This window comes from Hakea prostrata, chromosome 3, assembly GCF_041222555.1.
Source record: "Hakea prostrata isolate BN-2017 chromosome 3, UWA_Hpros_2, whole genome shotgun sequence".
NCBI classification, from domain to species: Eukaryota; Viridiplantae; Streptophyta; class Magnoliopsida; order Proteales; family Proteaceae; genus Hakea; species Hakea prostrata.
In genome coordinates this window covers 20299598-20318930 of record NC_142602.1, presented here as the reverse complement: position 1 = coordinate 20318930, position 19333 = coordinate 20299598, and the positions used below count along the sequence as shown (strand labels likewise).

The following is a 19333-nucleotide window of genomic DNA, read 5'->3' as shown; positions in this document are numbered from 1 at the left end:
AGTTGGCCGTCACTATGAGGCACTCCTCTTCTCAGCAAGTATTATGTTGAGAAGTGTCTTGCCGAGAAGTGCCTTATGAACTTCGTGAACCAAGACTGAACCAAACGTATTAGTTTGTGTGGTTTACTTGGGTCCAAGAGTTCAAACCATTATGTTTATCAAACATGAATGTATTAAGTTTGTTTAAATTGAGTCAATTACATACTTATTCAATCCAAAAGTATTTATTTTGCATATCAAACTAGATACCAATCCAAAAACAAAATAGATTTCATAGAAGATAAGAAAAAAAAATATCTATATTCTCACATAACAAACAAGAACTCAATTTCAAGACAATCAATTATAGCACAAAATGAAATTTAAAAAGGTTTTCGGTTTGAAGATTTGTTTATGGAGTACCATTCAATAGAGCCTGAGGAATGAGCTTGCAGTCTCTATGTTACTACTTAGTATCTAAGTTCTTGATTTTTCTAAAATCGTAGAATGACTCTAAATTTTTTTTTAATGGCAATGACTAATAGCAACTTTGTTTTGCATGGAAATTTGGCTATTGTTGAAGAATGCCCAATTGTTTGTTCTTATTCTTTTCCTTGCATACCATAAACCCGTTAATCAACCCAAGTCTAAACCGTTAGCCCTGACGGTTAGTTAGCCGAAACTCAAACCACAACAAACCAAAAAATGCCCAAAATTGTTATTTTGCTACTGTAAAATTCATGAATTAAGCACAGTTCATCGGTCTTTTAAGTTTGAAAACCTAAAGTTTTGCTCGTGAGAACGGATCCAAAAGATAACTCAATTGAGAGAAACACAGGATCGAAAATTGCACCTTCCTTGCAAAAATTTTTCAATCAACATTATGATGTTATCGATTCAAGGTTTCAGTTCAGAAATCTAAACAACAGAAAAAAAATTTGACGAATAAAATGAAAAAGAAGATCAACGAAATTCCTGTATTGGGGAAGTTAGAAAGATAACTTGATAGGACTGACGAACGAGTGGCTACAGAGAGTTCAATCTTGCAGTTTCTTTTACACAAAATTCGAACATTCGCCAATTCCTGAAATCATCTTCATTACCAGGTGATAAGTATTAAGGAATAAAAGGCCAGTGCTCTGTCCTCTTGGATTTCGACTGACATTTGGAACTGTTATTTTCAGAATTGAAGTTGGAAGAAGTATGCAATTTGAAAGCATGTCTGAATTTATATTGTAAGGCGGGTGGATAGCTAATCAAATCCCAAAAGGTCCAAAATCACTTTTAAGTTGAATATTCAAATTAAATTCAAAAATGGTTCTCAAAGAGTTCTAAAAATTTCATATGAAAAAGTAGCTAACAAGTATTTGGGTTTGGCAACAAAATTTGGTAGTTCGGGGCGGATTTATTATCAAAAATAAAACAAAGGTGCGGTATTATGATTGGTGGAAGGGTGATAAAATTTCGGCTGAACAACCTTCCGTGTGACCTGGGGTTTTGTTTGTGGCTTCTTTAAATTCTAGACTTCATGCCATTGAGGGAGTGAAATTTCTGAGGGGTCTGGTGTGGTGGGCGCCTTGTCCAACCAAAACCTTGCTTTATTAATAAAGGTGGCTTGGAGTTAATGAACTGAACCAAATTCATTAAACTTACTTTCCTCATACTGGTTTTCCGAGTGCTAAGCTGGGACATAATGGGCTACGGGTGAGTATAATAGAAGGAAGGAATCAGCTAAAGAAGGGTCTCTGTTGGTGGGTTGGGGGATGGAGAAAAGATTCATATTTGGAGAGATGCCTAGATTTCTGTGCTCCCTGGGTTTAAAAATCTAAGTATGGAGACAATTGATAACCAACTACAAACATACAACAGAAGAAAGAACCCCCCCAAAAACACCGAACACAAGCCGGCGGAGGCATAACCACAAATCAATTATATAATGGACCATTCATTGCTTTACACGCTTATAGAGCAGTAAAAATCCATCAAAAAAGATACATGTATATAGAAGTCGTAATCTCCTATCAGTTAAAACTCCAAAATCATACTGTTTCCAATAATCAATCTTGCTATTAGATGTACATTTGTCGCTGCAAATTGTACCAAAATCAAGTACAAAAAACCAGCCATGGGAAGGGGGAAGCCTACTTCAATCTGCATTTATGCGTCCATACATGATCCCTGTACGAGGGTTGAAAGGGCCAATTATTCTCCAGTCTCCAACAACCCCACAGATCTGCGACATGGCTGTACCATAAAGCGGTATGCAGATGGAAGCGAGTACCACAAAATGGACACTATTGCACAGCCCTTTGTTTCACTGGATCTTGTTTCCTTTTTTCTGACAACTCTTACAAACTGTCACACCAGCTGCGCAGATTGTTGTAGAGTCCAAGCTATCCTAAAATTATATGATAGGTTACACTATTTCCTAAACCTTTGGCCAGCCCTTACCGATCAAATGATGCAGCTGAATTGTCTTCATAGTTTCCCTTCCATGCATTCCCACTGTCAGACCCACTACATGCCTGATTGGCTGCTGGCACATTTCCCAAATCCCCATCCAAACTCATCTGCTGAACTTCAGCAGATGATAATATCTTGATGCTCTGGACGCAGCTTACAAACTCCCTGCAAACAGAAAAGCAAGTGTAAAATAAAGCAGAAAATATAGCAACATTAAAATGGAAACTCCTATAAAAGATCTAACTTAAAGATCTAACTTACTCCCAGGGGTCATCTCCAACAAGGAGAATATCATTTTCATGATCTACGTAGACCAATTTCCACTCAGTCCTGTGTGGATCTTCTAACTGTCCTTCAATCCCAAACATTCGTGCCAAGTCATAACGGAGCTCATCATACCCCTTGTAACGTGTGACATCTATGCATCTTCCAACGGATCCACGCTTTTGGACCTTAAGTTTGAAAACATAAAAAACACTCAACTTTGTCAGGTGGCAAATGACAGAAAAGTCACGTAGCAACATTGTGGGCTATATATCAAGGGAAACCAGGGGTTCTTGCTATATACAGTACTCAAATGCAAGATGATATCATGACCTAAAAATACACAAACATGTGAAAGATTGCCCAAGTGTTTAGTTTACATCCTGTGGTCTACTCATGCTTGTGTTCATCCAAGTGGTTTGACACAAGAAATGTCAAAAACCAAGGTTTGAAGTTTCAGCTCTAAGCCAAGTTTTGACCTGGAATCAAACCAAAATATTTCACCAAACTGTTTCAGCTTCTGGTTTCAAGGCCCAAGTGACCAAATTGGAGCTCGAAACTTTTGGAAAGCCCTATAAAGGTCATCCAAACATGTAGAACCTCCCCCTTATTTATTAAAAAACAGACACATCCGAACTGGTAGTTGGGCCTCAGACCCTAGAATGATATATCATTATTGGTACATTGTATAATTTCTCTAGTATGACTTATTCTAACAAAATTTAGTGCTAGAACATGCAATTCAATCAAAATAACTAAATCATACATTAGGAGTGAATAACTACAACATTAAAGACTACTCACAATTATCAAAATATTATATTAGTATTGAAATATGGGATTTGGCCAAATATCACAAAAAAAATTGAGGTTTTCTTAGAGTTCCCCTCTTTGGGTCCGAAGTCAGAAGTAGCAAAACAACACTGAAACCTGAAACACAGTCAAAATTTTGTTGAAACCACAAAATTTAGACCAGCACTTCGTAAGACCTAGATATCGCAGCTTTTTCAAGACTGGAAAATCTCACAAACTTCAATTTTAAACTTTCCCAGAAAGAAACCCCACTCCCTTTATTGAGTTTGATATTATTTGCTTTGCTGAACAGAGCTGCAGAGTAACCGATACAGTTGACTTTTGTGATCATCATGATAAAACTCTTAAAATTTGGGGATTGGATCATTTCCAATTGGAGTGAACTGAAATGACATAATCCCATCCACCTAAGAAACGATTCTTGAATTTCTGTAGTACCTTCCATAAGGTGAATGTGAATGACCAGATCCATGATAGGATTATAGGAAGTCATTTCCAAAAGGATGATTAATGTAATGTTTGTGAATTTTTGGGAATGATTGACTATCTTTCTAAACTAGCAGTCTTTAAAGGCACTTTCCACAGATTAACGCCCAGTATTATTTATTTAAAATTTCACTAAATGTATACCCAAATGCACTATCAACCAAAAGTATCTATACCGTATGATTTAAATTTTCACGTGTCCTCAGGTGCACTATCAAAAGAAAGTACCTATAAAACAAAGCCTCTTGCAAAGCTAAATTTTTTTAAGAATTCCATGGATCTTCTTATGGACACAGCAAATGAATATGTGTACCAGTTCTTCACTTGTACCTCATAACATTCCACTGTTAAATGTAAGTACAAGAGGGGGGATGGTTGTGTCCAACAATATGTAAATTGCAGAAGAGAAAGTAAATGTATGTTAATAAGGATATCAAAACAACCAAGCTGGTTTGAAAACTCATGAGTTTTCTTGTGACTTTTCAAACAAGTGTATGCTGATTATTATTATTTTTTATTTTTTATTATTATTTTATTTTTGTGGGAGGGGGGGGGGGGGGGATGTTCAACTTACAGAGTTATTACACAAACTCACTTATTTCTGACAACCCATCATACAGCTTATCAGACAAGTATGTAAGAATAAGAGAATCAATTAAATAGAAAGTCTGGAAAGTGGAGTAAAGTATCATACCTTAGTGAATGTTCGCACACGCTGAGAGGTCTGGTTAGTCCATACACCCCTATTTGGAACCCCAACCTCATTGATGGCAGCATCACTGGAACACCCATGCTTGAATGACATCTCTGGTACCCCAAACGACTGTGAACTGATTGCCGCGGTAGATATTTCTGTTTCAACATCTCTTTGATTACCACCGTAACCAGAAAGTAAGTTCTGAAGATCCTTCCCCAATCCAAACCCCCTTGACAGCAAAGCATCTGGTGTCAAGCCATCAATATTTACTCCAAAGAGAAGATTATTCCGCGTATCCACTTGACCTTCTCCATCCAAACAGAAAGCAGGTAATGAAAAATTATTCTGGAGGCTACCACCGTCCATGCCATATGATGTTGCAGATGAGGAGGCATCCAATTGATCAGTAATTCCACTACTATGTACTACTTGTTCTGGGTCTTGGACATTACGCTGTTCATTTTTTACCCGAACATCAGATTTGCTTAGGAGCTCTTGAACTGGATTAGTTGCAGGCTGAACTATTCCATCCTCTATCAATATGGCTGTACCTTGATGGTTTCTATTCAAGGTCGACGGTGAAACCTGGCAATTGTTAGTTGAAGGTGACGTCGAACATGATGGAGTATCATCTACTGGTCCAGAATGAGTGCTCATCAGTGCAGGAGGTCTCTGCTGGCCCAAGAGATGGTTTGAAGGCAAGGTTTGTGGTTGACTTGGTGGGTGTGGAGAAAGGTTGTTGGCACCACTAAGGGATTGCTGTTGCAACATGAATGGCTGCTGTTGTGATTGCTGGTTTTGTTGATGGGCTTGCTGTTGGTGTTGCAACTGCGGGCTGACTTGAGATAGTAACTGTTGCTGCTGCTGCTGCAATTTCTGCAGCAACTGTAGTTGAAGCTGTTGTTGGGATATAGGTGACTGTTGCAGCTGTGACTGTAGCTGCCTTTGCAAGAGGCTGTGAGGCTGTTCCCCTTGCTGCTGGAACTGCAGATCCTGAGGTAAAGACGTCATCAGGAGGGAACTCTGGTTAGTGGGATTGATATTTTGTTGAGGTTGGGTGTTGGGCATGAGTAACCGCTGCTGCTGAAGTTCAGGGTAGAGAGTTGGTTGCTGCAAATTTTGATTTGGTATCTGATTTGTAGCTGTACCACCATGACTGATGAGACCAGGTCTATTTATTTGCTGTTGTTGTAGCTGCTGCTGAAATTGCTGCTGCTGCTGATGTTGCTGTTGATGTTGCTGCTGATGTTGCTGTTGCTGTTGCTGTTGCTGTTGCTGCTGCTGCTGATGTTGCTGCTGTTGCTGATGTTGCTGTTGCTGTTGATGTTGCTGCTGCAGCTGATGTTGCTGTTGCTGTTGCTGTTGATGTTGCTGCTGCAGCTGATGTTGCTGTTGCTGTTGCTGTTGATGCTGCTGGGAGTGTTGCTGTGGCTGAGAGTTAACAAGAGTTTGCTTTATCTGCTGCTGCTGCTGTTGAAGCCATGTTAAAGAAGGCTGCTGGAGCTGTTCAACTTGCAGGTTATGTTGATTTGCTTTGGGGACATTCAACTGGTAATTAGGTGCACTCAAGGTCTGTGCTTGAAAGTTCAATATCTTCGAAGGGTCATCAGTGGTAAGGTTACTAGGCACTGCAGTTGAGGAAACCATTGATGGAAATAATCCCGATTGAGCAGCTGAGAACTGATGGTTCTGTTGCATGCTCATCCACTGGACCAGACTCAAGCCAGGAAAGATTGGATTCTGAGCATCCTTGAAGCCAATGTCATCAGCAAGCCAAGGCATTGCCCTTTTAAAAGCATTCTCTATGTCGGAGTCATCATCTGCAATCTCAAGATGGTGAGAAAACAGATACGTTGATGAGAATGATTTTGATGAATTCATTCCAAGATGTGAAAATATGCTTAAGATTAGAGGTCAAAACCAATACTCCTATGAACCACTCATTAAGTAAATGAAGCATCAAGAGAAAATAAAAGGAAAAATCAGAAAGTGCTGAACATGGTTATTAGAAACAAATTGTTCTTCACCACCCAACCCTAAAGTAGATGGGGAACCAATTGGCAATCAAGAAATTGTATAGAAAAGCGAGCAGTATAGAATAGGCAAAAGGTGAGACGCCTTTTTTCTGCAGAAAAGAAGGTAGTATATAGCAAAGTCATAGGCAAATGTTGGAAGATAGTTGGTCATGGATTAATGATTTGTATGACTTCTCAATTAGCAGGTATCAAAAAATATGCCCATATGTTGCACCAAAAAAAAATATGCCCATATGGATAAAGTTGTAGGTTACTTCTACAATTAACACAGATTTTGATAGCTAAAGTTAAGACTCGTCTTTCTTGGTGTTATTAGTAGAGGAGGTCCTGTTCACTTTTCCCCAGAAAACCAGATACTTTTCAGAACAAAGTTCAGAATCTTTGGCTTACTGAGAAAGAAAACAGACACTTAAGTCCAGCCACCATGGCAGACCAAGGTACAGTGAAAACCATCACTGAATTCATTATCCACCAAAAAGCAGCCAATTTTAATGAAAGAAGTGCACATCGGGCTTATACAGAAGGGAGCTGGTCCACAACCAATACACAGCTCTAAGAACCCAGCAACCAAGCATTTGGTGGAGTAAAGCCTAGCTGATCATAGACCGTGGGACCCCACTGCAGGATAAAATCTTTGAAAATAATACCAACAGCCTTGGCACCATAGAAGATTTCATATGATCGAGAAAAGTGGAATTCAAGCATATTAGGCCAATTATTTAAGTCCAACGTAAAACATGTTTATTCATTTAAACGCACCTGGCATCCCTGGTTGTTTAGGGAACTTGGGTCTGAAAAAAGGAGGTGGGCATATGTAGAAAGGAGTTGTTACAGGCTCAATCTCCCAAATTGAAACTCGGCTTGGACGCTCACCAGCTGTAGACTCATCCCACCCAACCTAGCAAGCATAAAAAGAATGTTAATGCCCAAGCAAAAGAGATTGTAGAGTAATTTATACACGAAAAATAGAATAAGAATTGAAGGAAATGGTTCCTGTCCAGAGGTGTACCTCCTTATGCCCCCTCCTTTTATCCTTCCCCAGAGAATACTTTTCCGCTACAACCCCCATCCCCAAAAAAAATAGCCAAACCAATAGGGGGCACTTACAGGGTGTTTCTTGCTTGAGTAGCCTCTGCTACCAACCAGGAACAACCTCCCAATATTTAAATACTCTTGAACAGATACCAAATGACAAACCTGTGAGAATGTCATCTGAGGTGGTTGGCCATGTGCAACAGAGACCAAGCGACGCCCCAGTAAGGAGTAAAGCTACTCAAGTAGGAAACACTGTCCCATAAATTAAATACTCTTGAACAGATATCAAATGACAAAACTCCATGAATGTCATCTGAGGTGCCTTGGCCATGTGCAGCAGAAGCCCAGGGATTCCCAGTAAGGAGTGACCTAATTTGTACTGAAGAAACTAAAAGAAAAAGGGGCAAGTCAAAAGTGACTATAGGTGAGGTCATGAGGAAAGACATGCATAGCATGGGTCTTGTCCCAAGTATGACCTCAGATAGACCTATCAAAACGTAAGGGTCCAGGTGACTGCACCACATAGCTAATACAGCAGACATTGGTTGTCCATATTCAGAACCTGTAGATATTAGAGTTTCCTTGAATGGAACGTGAACAGATAATTTAACATTACGATTTAATTTTACCCACAAAATTATCAAATCATACCTGAAGATTACGCCATTGTGAATTTTTCCATCTCACAGGATCCAAATCTCTGATACCAGTAATTGTGCCCATGTACCTACGTACTCCCGATTCCTCAGTCTCAAACATCATCCTAAATCTCATGCCAAGTGAAACTTGGGCATACATTGCTTTATTATATTTGGCCAGGGGAATCACAAACTCAGAAGGGCTGGCCCTATTCAGTCAAATAAAGATTGTTAACCATGTAAGCATAATCCTTCACTGAATTGACAATCACTTGGTAAGAAGACAACAAAAGTTGCACTGGTACCTTGGGTTGTAAAATATAGTAAATGGGCTGTTGTTTGCCGCAGCATGAGCTGCGGCTGCAAGAATTCCAATATGCATGCTGTCAGTGGATATGACTGATGAGGATAAGGTTGGTTGCTGTCTATTAGCGCGTCTTATGCCAAGGAGGAGCTGCGACTTCTCATCTCTGCACAAACAGATTGGTTTAGTTCCACAAGTGGGAAAACCAACCACAGATTATTATCATCATTATCATTATCATTATTTTGCTTACCTTATGAAAAGAACCGAATCACCTGCAAAGAGTCTTTTCGTGCTGACAAACACACTCCAACCTGTGGTAAGCAGGTGCCTTTTGGGTTGACCTAAAAAAGAGGAAAATGCTGTTATAACTTTCCTTGCAGAATTCAACAACCCCACACCTTCCGTTGGGAAACAAAACCTGAAAGAGAATAATGTTCACAAGTACCAAGAAAAGGAAAGAACAGCTACCTCTGCCATCACTCTGTCTTCTTCACATCTCACCCTATTCATACTTCTCTTGATTCCTCACTTCAAAACATCCTTTGAACCAATTTATGTTGCTTTTGTAGTAAACAGAACCAAAATCCCACCTACATGTTCCATCCCATTTCTCTCCAAAAGCTGCTTATTCAAACCCCACCCAGCTAATTCCAACACAAAAGAGGAAATCGCCATTTCACCACGCACCCACATGAGGGAGGGAAGAGACAAAGTAATGCCCACAACCACACGACAATAATCTTCTCCACCAAGGCTTCTAACCCACGAGTTGGACTGTAAACTAGGGGTGTCAACGGTTCGAATTGGGCCGGTTTCGGGCTGGTCCTAAAGGTTTCGGGCTGAAAAACACTCAGCCCAAACATGGCCCATCAAGAAAATAACGGTTTCGGGCCGGTGTGGTTTGGGTTCAGGCTGACTAACAGTTTGGACTAACGGTTTAGAATTGGGTTTACTAACGGTTTGGGTTCGGGTTCGGGTTTACTAGCGGTATGTTTTGAGTACCTTGTTGATATGTGGAATTTATCAAGAGCATGTGAACACATATAAGCATTAAGTTCTCTCCAAGTCTCTTGTGTTGGGTGTTCAAAACCAAAAAAAAAATTTCTACAAAGAAGTAAAAATGATAGAATTAATATACAAAAGAAGGTTGGCATCTTGATGAATTTTAAAGGGTTGTCTTTGATTATTCTCCCCCCTTCTTGACACTTGTAAAAATGGATAAATATAAAACATTAAAAGATTTTCTAATGATAATGCACTTGCTAAATATCTACTAAGCCCATCTTCCAAATGGCGAAGGCTTTGACAGGCTTGTTGTTTGCATATTCCAAAGCAAAACAATTAAGGAAAACAAATGGATACTTGGGGGTTTTCCTGTCTTTTACATTTAAATTTATTTTATTTTATTTATTTATAACGGGTTGGTTTCGGTTCGGGCTAGCAGGCCACACACGGGCTGGCCCGGCCCGGCCCAGCCCGAACCATTGCGGGTGGAGGTTGTTCAGCCCAAACACAGCCCATTAAGCTTCAGTTCGGGCCGAATCGGTCCGGTTTTTATTGTTCGGGTTAGGTTTTGACACCCCTCTTGTAAACCATCACAACCAAAAGCTCTTCAAGCATCACCATAACCGGTACCATAATTTTTTGCTTTTGCTTTTTTTCTTTTCTTTTCTTTCCACCCAGACTTATTTCAACTTAAATAGGTCGGTCTCTAATTCTTTTCTATCCTTTCCACCCAGACTTATCCCAACTTAATTGGGTTACATACACAGATCCAAATGGAACAAAGTACGGAAAACTGCAATTTTTGCTTGTTGCACCGGCATGGCCCTCATTACTCAGATTGTGACATGCGGCATTTTCCAGATCCACAACTATGATCTTCCCCGCCATTGTAATCACAGCCATTGGATTTCTAAAATGCCACATCTCACAATATGAATTCTGAGGGCCATGCAAGGCAGCAAAAAGGATTTTGAAAATTGAATCCTAACCAGAAGGGGAAAAAAACATGGGAGAAGAGTATGGAGAAAGTGATGAGAAAAAATATTGAAAATGATAAATGAAAGACATACAATCAGTAAGTGGAAAGAGCCCATCCCAGAGCTCAACAAATCAAGGTCTACTGCATGTAGGGGTGTAAATGGATCGGATTTGGATCAGATAGTGGTAATACCATATCCGCATACTATAATATTCAGACAAATTCGGATAATATCCTATTGTTTTTGGACAAATTCAGTTGGATAGTTATTTTCTTAAGTAAATTCTTCTAAATGGGTATGAATACAGATTGAATCCAAGTTTTCAACTCCCTATTGATATCTTTACCATTTCATTTGTGAAGGCTAGGCTTGAAATTTAAGAATTAGCAACTTTGGTAGTAATTTTAATACAAATCTAGAAAAATATTCACATATCAAGTAAAAAATTTATAAAAATAAGAAAAACAAATTCAAATAAGTAACCTACTCGGATAATTTTATCGAACGGATAACAATCGGTAGGAAAGGGGTATACCATATCCGCTTCTCGGATGGATTTTGGATACCTCAAAATAGATGCACATGCGAATTCAGGAGCAGATTTTGGTATAAGACTTATCTGCATGGATCCTTGATTAAGGCCATACTTGGTATAAGACCGAGACTATGCATATCCTTCTTCACCACTCCTATGATGATTTTAGCCCTACCCATAGACCATAGTTCTTTTAGCTCCTTCAATAAGAATCATACTGCTCCTCCTTAGTGGGCATCCCTAAGCACCTTCCTTAAACAACTCTTCCAGGCTTTGTCATTGATCGTGGCAACTCTTAAATCTGCTCCAATACTCTCATTCTGCTCCATACACCATAGCCAAGCACATAACAACCTCTATAACTTTTTCTTTAGTCACCATTTGCTAACTAAATCTAAAGTGGGGTGGGAAAAAGGGATGGAACGAAGTTTGAAAAAGTAAAATTTTTCATGACATCCCAAAGTATGGCTTGTTCGGTTCAATGGATTGGGAAAGTTGGTTGATGCGGCATGTTGCTTTCCCCACCCCATTCCATTTCAAAGTCCCACTAAATAAGTGGGATTTTGTGGAAAAGTGTGGGATACAACAAAAGTGGGATCCACATTTGAAACTTTTCCATAATATCATTTCCTTTCCTTTCCCTCACCCCACTACATATGGGCCCACATGTTTATTTTGCCCACCCCATTTCTACAAACAAACAGTGCCTTAAGGTTTAAAGAATTCTATTGGTCACACAACACTCCAGACGCACTTCCCCACATTCAAAGGAATATTCTATATTTATGATTGACCCAAGATATCTCTCTTTACTCAACTCCTCACTATTGGTATCCATGATACTGTGACTATTTCTTTTCACAGATCATATACTTATTCTTTGTTCTATAAATATAATCCCTCTTGTTCCCAAGGTGACCTCCAATTCTCTAGCTTAAAGCTAACCCATTCCTTCGTCTTATCCACCAAAACAATATCATCATCAAAGACCACACTCTATGGGACCTTCTCTCAATGGTTCTTGGTCAGATTGTCCATAAGGAGGAGCACTTGGGAAAAGTGCAAATAAAGAAGGTTTGTCTCACAGATCCCTCAGATCTCACAGTAGTCAGCACACCCTCGCACATAAAATTTATTAAAAAAAATGACTGTTAATTTATCCCACGTGTATAATTTGGACAATTAACCAAATTCATAAGGAATATGCAAAGAAAGCATAAAAGAATCACCATTTTGGGGGCAAACTGTAAAGGATTTTAGCGAGGAATCCTCAGTCAAAACAAGATATTCTAACATGCAAAGCAATAGTGGCATCAAGAAACGGATCTTAAAAGAAGTACCAAAAATAGCTAAAACAAAGAGATAAAATGTTTTTCCCCTTTTAAGTCTAAAACTGGAACATACCACGATAAATATGTCTGAACGTCCACGCAACATCATGCAAGTCTCTAGCTACTAGCTCTTGAGCAGGTGGTTGCATTGAAAAATCCTACAAGGGAAGTTAGACATAAGAAGTAGAACCATAGATGCACATTGACTGTTAAGATGCTCAGGTTTTGAGAAAAAAAAATATTTGGAGATGAAACAATATGCATACAAGAGGTGGGAATATCTTCTCTGCAGCTCGACGGGGAACTGAAAATCCACCATGAGTACTTGTGTCACTAGCGGTAAGTGTTTTGCAAAAAAACTCAGTGGGTTGCTTGTTTTGCTTGAGGCCCAAATCCGATGCCAGTAGAGCTTCCTTGTCATACTACATGAAAGACACCTTGCTTTTTCAAAGAAAATCATATGCAGGGAGAGGAAAAGCACAAAGTCCTACTAATCTAATAGGTGAAATACCAAATAACTGTCTGACCTACTTTATTTACAGGCTGAAGAGTCATCTGTGCATAGACCTCATCTGTCTCGGGATCAGCCTGATTCAAAAGATAATCATCCCTTGAGAAATTCATAAAATAGCTCCTGCTTCTCTAAATCATCAGATATGCTATTTTTTTCAATTTATATGGTACATTATGTTTGATCAAACTGGATAATTTACATACGAGTGAATGAAATATCACAAAGCACATGGCTGCATGTTTCGTCAAGATTAAGCAAACACTACAACACAAAAAAATAACTAATGGCCTTCTTTGCCCCCTCTTCACAAGAGAGGGAAGAACAACTTTGTGTTCTCAAGTCATGAATGAGCCTTCTAAACTAACAAAGATTACAAAGGACCATAAGCATTTGTCCTTTAAAATAAATTTAAATATCACAGAAGATTAGTAGAAGGTCACATACATGCAGTGTAACATTATGTAGCACACAGATCAGCTTTGAAGGAAGGTTGGGATAGTTAGGAATACTTTCATTTTCCTTGTGTATCGAAGCAGCAACCTGAAATTGTAGTGACCAAAGAAGATTCATTTAGGAACAAGAAACATAAAGTGGAGAGAGACTGAGAGACACCTAGAAAGAATGGGGGAGAACCTGTTCACTGTGTCCTTGTGGGAAGTAAACCACGAGACTGCCAACAGGAGGCAAAGATACCAGAGGCCCGGCACAAGCATGCCATAACTCCGAATTAATACTCCTCTTTTCCCCTGCTTTCGAGCAATTTGGAAGATTGTCAAGATATTAAAATACTGAGGTTCATGGAAAAAATACAGACAGTACTCACACTAGAACTCCTTTAAGTACATTCCCGCATAGAAAGAAGGAAATAATATAGTGGACTTGCACGGTGCAACAAACTTGATGCAGTAGCTAAACTTGTACATGCACATAACTACAATTAATTTAAATATCACTGTTGAATGCGCAGTTTTTTTTTCCTCCCACAAATTCTGAAACTCTCAGGACTAATATCTGGGATATATTTCCTGCTCACCTCAATAGTACGCACACAATTTCCCTTACAGCTTCAAAAACCCCTATATATTTTTATCTTTTTCAATTATCCTTCAAGATTCCAAGTCTTAAACTTCGATTGTGGCAGCAGGAACACGGCTGCAACCCCAGTGGCAGCCAAGTTTGTGATGCATCTAAAGAGTTACTTCAGATTCCTAACATTGCAATCAAGCCCTCAAATGAATCTTAGCAGTAATTTAAGTTATTAAGTGAAAATTTGGGGGTCTCTCGCGCTAATCTTGTCTGATATAATATAGATAACCAACTGGAATAGTTGTGTCCGTTAAAACGTCAAAAGATACACACAAGGTATCAGTTTACTAATTGTTTCTCAGATCAGTCAATACAGTAATATGCCCAATCGATCTTTGTAGCCCTATCAGTTCACACAAATGATTTCGGTGAATCCATTGACATCCACTTCGAAATTTTTTAATTCACTAAGGATAAGCTAAAAAGTCACGAATCAAGCGAGGAGATGGAGAGAGAGAGTAGGGGGGAGGCATACCTTCTCCAGCATTTGCCGTATAGCTGTTTAAGGGAGCTTTCATGGTCGCAGATCCCGTCAATAAACAGAAATATAATTCCGAAAAGGTAGCACTTTGTTCGGTCTTGTTCTATCTCAGCACCTACTCTTTTCTTCTGAAAATCTCAGAACTCCATAGCCCATAAAGGAAGTCTTGCCCCCATAGAGAGTTATCCACGTCTTTGAATCGTCGTCACCAGAATACTATTGGGAAAATTACTAGAGGGAAAAGAAGACAGAAGATGAGAAAAGGAAAAGAGTAGAACTCTGGAACTATAAGCCGAATCTTTTCCCTGGTATGAGCTGTCCCTCAGTAAAACCAACCTGAAAGTTGGATACTATGAAACTTCTCTTCTCGCCAAGAATGACAGCTTCGGCCTTCTGACGGAATTCAGAAGCCAAAAACCCAATATTCCCGAAATCGTCTGCACCTCTGTCATCAAACCTTCATTCTCCTAATGCCAGAAACGCGGAAACGTGAAATGCAAGAAAAGCCAAAACCACACCGAACTCCTTTATGTACCCCCTTTTTTCACTTCGTCTAGGATATCCATGACTGGTTGCCAAGTGCAGGCCCGTGACAGCCGAAACTGTTCTTCCTTTGGTGTGTTTCAACAATTGAACGAGCTATTCAAAGCAGCCAGATGTCTCAAAGCCAAAAGTTCTAGAAGTCGTCGCCACGTTAATCAACTAATTCTTCTTCAAGGCTTGAAGCAGAAACTGGAAAGCCAAACGTCTGCAATTGTCTGAGGAGCTAGGCTTGAAACAGAAACAATAAATGGAGATGTCTAAAACAACAACAGACACGGATATGACAATTCGACTCCGACTCGGCTTGAATACCGCCAGAACAACGATCAACCGAAGCTTCCTGCTCCCCCAAAAGTACAATATCTTTTATCATAAAATATACTTATTTTTGCAAATCACTACCCAGCCTCTACCAAATCAATCGTCTTTTCTTTAAGAGGAAAGATCCTTGGATGGAACTTGCTTGAGAGCTTCTCCTTGGATAACTAATGTAGCATACTCACAAGCAAGAAGAAGCCTTGATCTGATCGCTGCTATTGTCTCCGGCATGAACTGTGTGATCTGCTACAAGTTACCGCGGAAGCTCCAAAGGTACTCCAGAAAATAAATGCCGGAAAAAGTTCAGTTCCGATTCAGTTCAACCGGAACTTCGGTGGAGTTGAAGACTTGAAATTGGAAAAGTGACAAGTCGCCGGAGGGATGTAGAAACCAAAGCCTTCTATGCAACAAGCCGACACGAAACAGACTGGAGCAACTTAAAAAGAAAGCCGTGCTGGGCTCTGTACAGACAAAATGCCCCCACCCCTCAAATTCATCCTAAATTCCTCCAAATTCACATTTGATCTCTCTTTCTCTCTCTAGAGATCTTGTCTCTGAATTTTCCCTGTTTGGCACAGTGGTTTTCTTCCCCTTGTTTCGTGCTGCACTCGTCACTCATGGCTCCGGCTCTTTAGACAGGAAAAAGGGGGGAAAATGAAAAAGAATTACGCACACGCAATTATTCTGCCGGAAAACGCGGATGCTTTCACATGAGCCAAACCTTCTGACAACATTAATTATCTACCTAAGAAAGAGACGACATTAATTAATATTAAAGTATTCTTTGTTTTGGTAATCATTAATTAATATTAATTAGGAGATTAGCAAGAAAGTGGTAAGGTGGAAATAATAGATGTTTTACATGTGACCCACGATGGGCCACGGAGATGATTCCATAGATGGAGCAGCAGCTAAAAGTCGACGCCTTCAAACTAATTAATACACGGTCGGCTAGGATTTGTCCATCTCCCCAATAATATTTTCTTTTGGTAAGATTAATTATATATATTGTTTATTTTGGTTTAAATTAGGTTCCATTAAGTTCCTAATTGTATCTTAGAAACATACGATGTTAATACCTCGACTTCTATGTTGGTGAGCGGAATTATTATACCTAACTTCGAAAATGGACCCGCACAACATATTTTGGGGTGACTCTAATAACTTGTTTTCGGAGATTTGTGATAAAAGCAGAAGGTTTGCTTAGAACCCATCATTGATCTCAATTACTAGAAAAGGGTGTGGGAGTTAAGCTTCGTAGTACAGTACAACCCACCGCCAATTGATAGATCTGTTACCTTTTTTTTTATAGTAAATAAAACCTTCATATTAAGAAAGAGATCTATATTGGTTACCCTTAGTATTGTCTGTATTAGCCAACATAGCTAATTTACTACAAAAGTCCAATAGTGCTGGGGATTTAAATTTGCCAAAGCCTGTTCTAGGGGCATTCATTAGGGTATTAGCAAAAAATGGCGTTATGTGTAGTGGCCAAGCAGAATATGGTGTTGTCAAATGGCATAGCGCTGCCTCTTGGCTACACCAAAATTCCTGTATAGTAATTTGGTGTTTATTAGCATGATCCTGTCCGTTCTTGATCGTATGTATCTAACTTATATTTGCATATGAGGTTATTGAGAGATTTGAGGATCTTTTTTATTTTGTTTTGGGTGAGAGTTTCATGCAACACTGTTCTTGATAACTGATTGTAAGATCTATTGAATCGTTGTCGAGGAATCTACAAATATACTTGAACGTTTGTTCTCACAATACTGTCAAATGAACTGAAACATACCAGAGGTACTTTCTCTAAGGTATTTAGACACCCCAATTCGTGCAATACGGGTTCTACAGTGTCTTCACCCTAAGATCAGTCAGTCTAATGTTACTTCAAGTGTATCAGGTAATGTTCACTACTTGACAGAACAACAACAGGGAGAGAGAGACAGAAAGAGGAGGAAAATTCATTATTTATAATGAACTTAGAAATAGCTTTATATAGAGCTCCAAAGGCTGTGAGTGAAATGGTAAGGTCACCTCTTTTTGTTGATGGTGCTTTTCAGCTCAGCTCCTTTCAAGAAGGTACCTGTCGAGCTGACCTCCCTACTGGAAAATGCATCTCTAATGGCATCTCTACGTAATCACCTAGCAGCAGGCTTTCCAGAAGAGCACATGACAAAATGGGCCTTCCGGATCAAAGCCCAGGACCTAAGTCCAAGTCATATATATATATGTTAATCATGACAGGGTCACAACAATATTCAGGCAAATTAATAATATATGGGCCCTTACTATATATAAACCATATAATCAGATCCTCTCAACCCGATGTGGGACTAAATAAAACCATGGATAAAATACACAATTAAAACAAATATTTATATAAAGTTTTAAACATATTTACAACAATATCTCCATTATTTATTTATTCTACGTAGTGAAAAGCTCTCATTCTTCATCTCTGGATGCAACACACCACATTGATGTGTGAACTACATTACATTTTTGTTTGCTACTGTTTTATTCTATTTGTATTTATTCATTTTTAAAAAATTAACTATTTAATGAACCATTTGAGGTGAAGAATTCCTTTCTTAAGCTTTCTTTCAAAGCAAAGTTTATTTGACAATTGTTTATTTGATTTGCACAAAGTTTAATTAAAATATCAAATAATAATTGTCATTAATATATTTCGAGCACAATGGTGGCAATCTTCTACATAGATGTAGTAAGTCCAATAAAATCTTAAATTTTAACTTTCGTCCCTCCACATTCCCCCATTCTCCCTTTGTTGTGATCCATAACCGATAATCCAACTAGTTATGGAATTCCAAACTTGCATTGTTTTGGTTCAATTTGAACTTCTAGATTCAGTTACATTAGGTTCTCGCATACTTGACTTTCAAGTCTTCTACTCAAGCCATATGCTATAATAATCTTATGGTATGTCTTTCTTTCAATTTTTTTATTATGATAAAAATAATATTATAGTAGTCATATTATGAAATCAAATACTATAATTAATAATACAAGCAATGACATATAGTACTATTACAATCTATTAGTTTTGTATTATACTAAATAAAAAATATCTAAATACAATTTTACTTTTAGCTATACAAATAAGTATGTTAGCTGGAGTCTTGGAGACCATTGAATTTGATTTGATTTGGTTTGGTTTTTCGGTGTAAGATTTAATTTGACACTCCTAGCTAGAAGCAGAACATGAACAACACTAGTAGATCGGATTGTCAATTAATCTATCAGATGTATTTTTATTAATTGTCAAATTCCAATGTAGCATGGCTAGCAGAAAATTAACATATATCGACATGAGATTATCAATTCAAGCTCTATGTTATATACTAAGGTTTTTGCCATTAATTTTAAAGGTAAATTTAAGTAAGTGGAGGTCTCCCTGTATCAAATGTCTAGATCAGATTGTTAATCTATATGTCGATGTATCTTTATTAATTGTAAAGACATGACTCATGAGATCATCAATTTAAGCTCGGCGTTACATATAAATGTTTTTACCATTATTAATTTTAAAAAGTAAATCTAGATAAGTGGAGACGTAATTAAATATTGTAAAGTAACTAATGTATCCACACCTTCAAGGATCAAAAGCTTGCACGTCACCGTCACCGTAAAAGCGAGCCTTTTTTTTTTTGAGTAGACCAGATTCCAATTTTCTTCTAAAGTCAGTGGCCTAAGAATAGCCATACTAAAAATATATATTAATTTTTCTTTATTTTTTATCAATTGGCCAATTAAACAGGGATTGGTCCAACAACAACAACCAAACATCTTTCTACGTAT

At 38.5% G+C, this 19333-nt stretch overlaps 1 protein-coding gene across 2 annotated transcripts; it reads right to left on the bottom strand.

Annotated features, from left to right (window-relative positions):
• Positions 1-2059: 2059 nt before the first annotated feature.
• On the bottom strand, positions 2060-16164 carry LOC149021466 (auxin response factor 16-like). Of its 2 annotated transcripts, XM_089149697.1 has the most exons (14): positions 14987-16164; positions 14645-14881; positions 13717-13829; positions 13528-13623; positions 13101-13157; positions 12836-12991; positions 12643-12727; positions 8969-9059; positions 8717-8881; positions 8425-8620; positions 7498-7636; positions 4700-6522; positions 2704-2894; positions 2060-2607 (listed from the first exon to the last, which is right to left on the bottom strand). In XM_089149697.1, the coding sequence occupies exons 2-14, from the start codon at positions 14685-14687 to the stop codon at positions 2427-2429; spliced, it is 3336 nt and encodes a 1111-aa protein (XP_089005823.1). In that variant the 5' UTR covers positions 14688-14881; positions 14987-16164; the 3' UTR covers positions 2060-2426. The 2 variants fall into 2 exon arrangements, with proteins under 2 accessions (XP_089005823.1, XP_089005822.1); XM_089149696.1 differs by having other exon boundaries at positions 14645-16164.
• Between the last annotated feature and the right edge of the window lie 3169 nt (positions 16165-19333).

What these genes read in the sequence shown, in the direction of transcription:
- LOC149021466 (XM_089149696.1), bottom strand. Translation starts at nt 14,687, where the DNA reads ATGAAAGCTCCCTTAAACAGCTATACGGCAAATGCTGGAGAAG. An exon ending in CTCTTCAGCCTGTAAATAAA is followed by an intron (nt 12,992 to 13,100) that starts GTAGGTCAGACA and finishes TCTTTCATGTAG; the next exon opens with TATGACAAGGAAGCTCTACT. An exon ending in GTGTGCGAACATTCACTAAG is followed by an intron (nt 2,895 to 4,699) that starts GTATGATACTTT and finishes TTCAAACTTAAG; the next exon opens with GTCCAAAAGCGTGGATCCGT.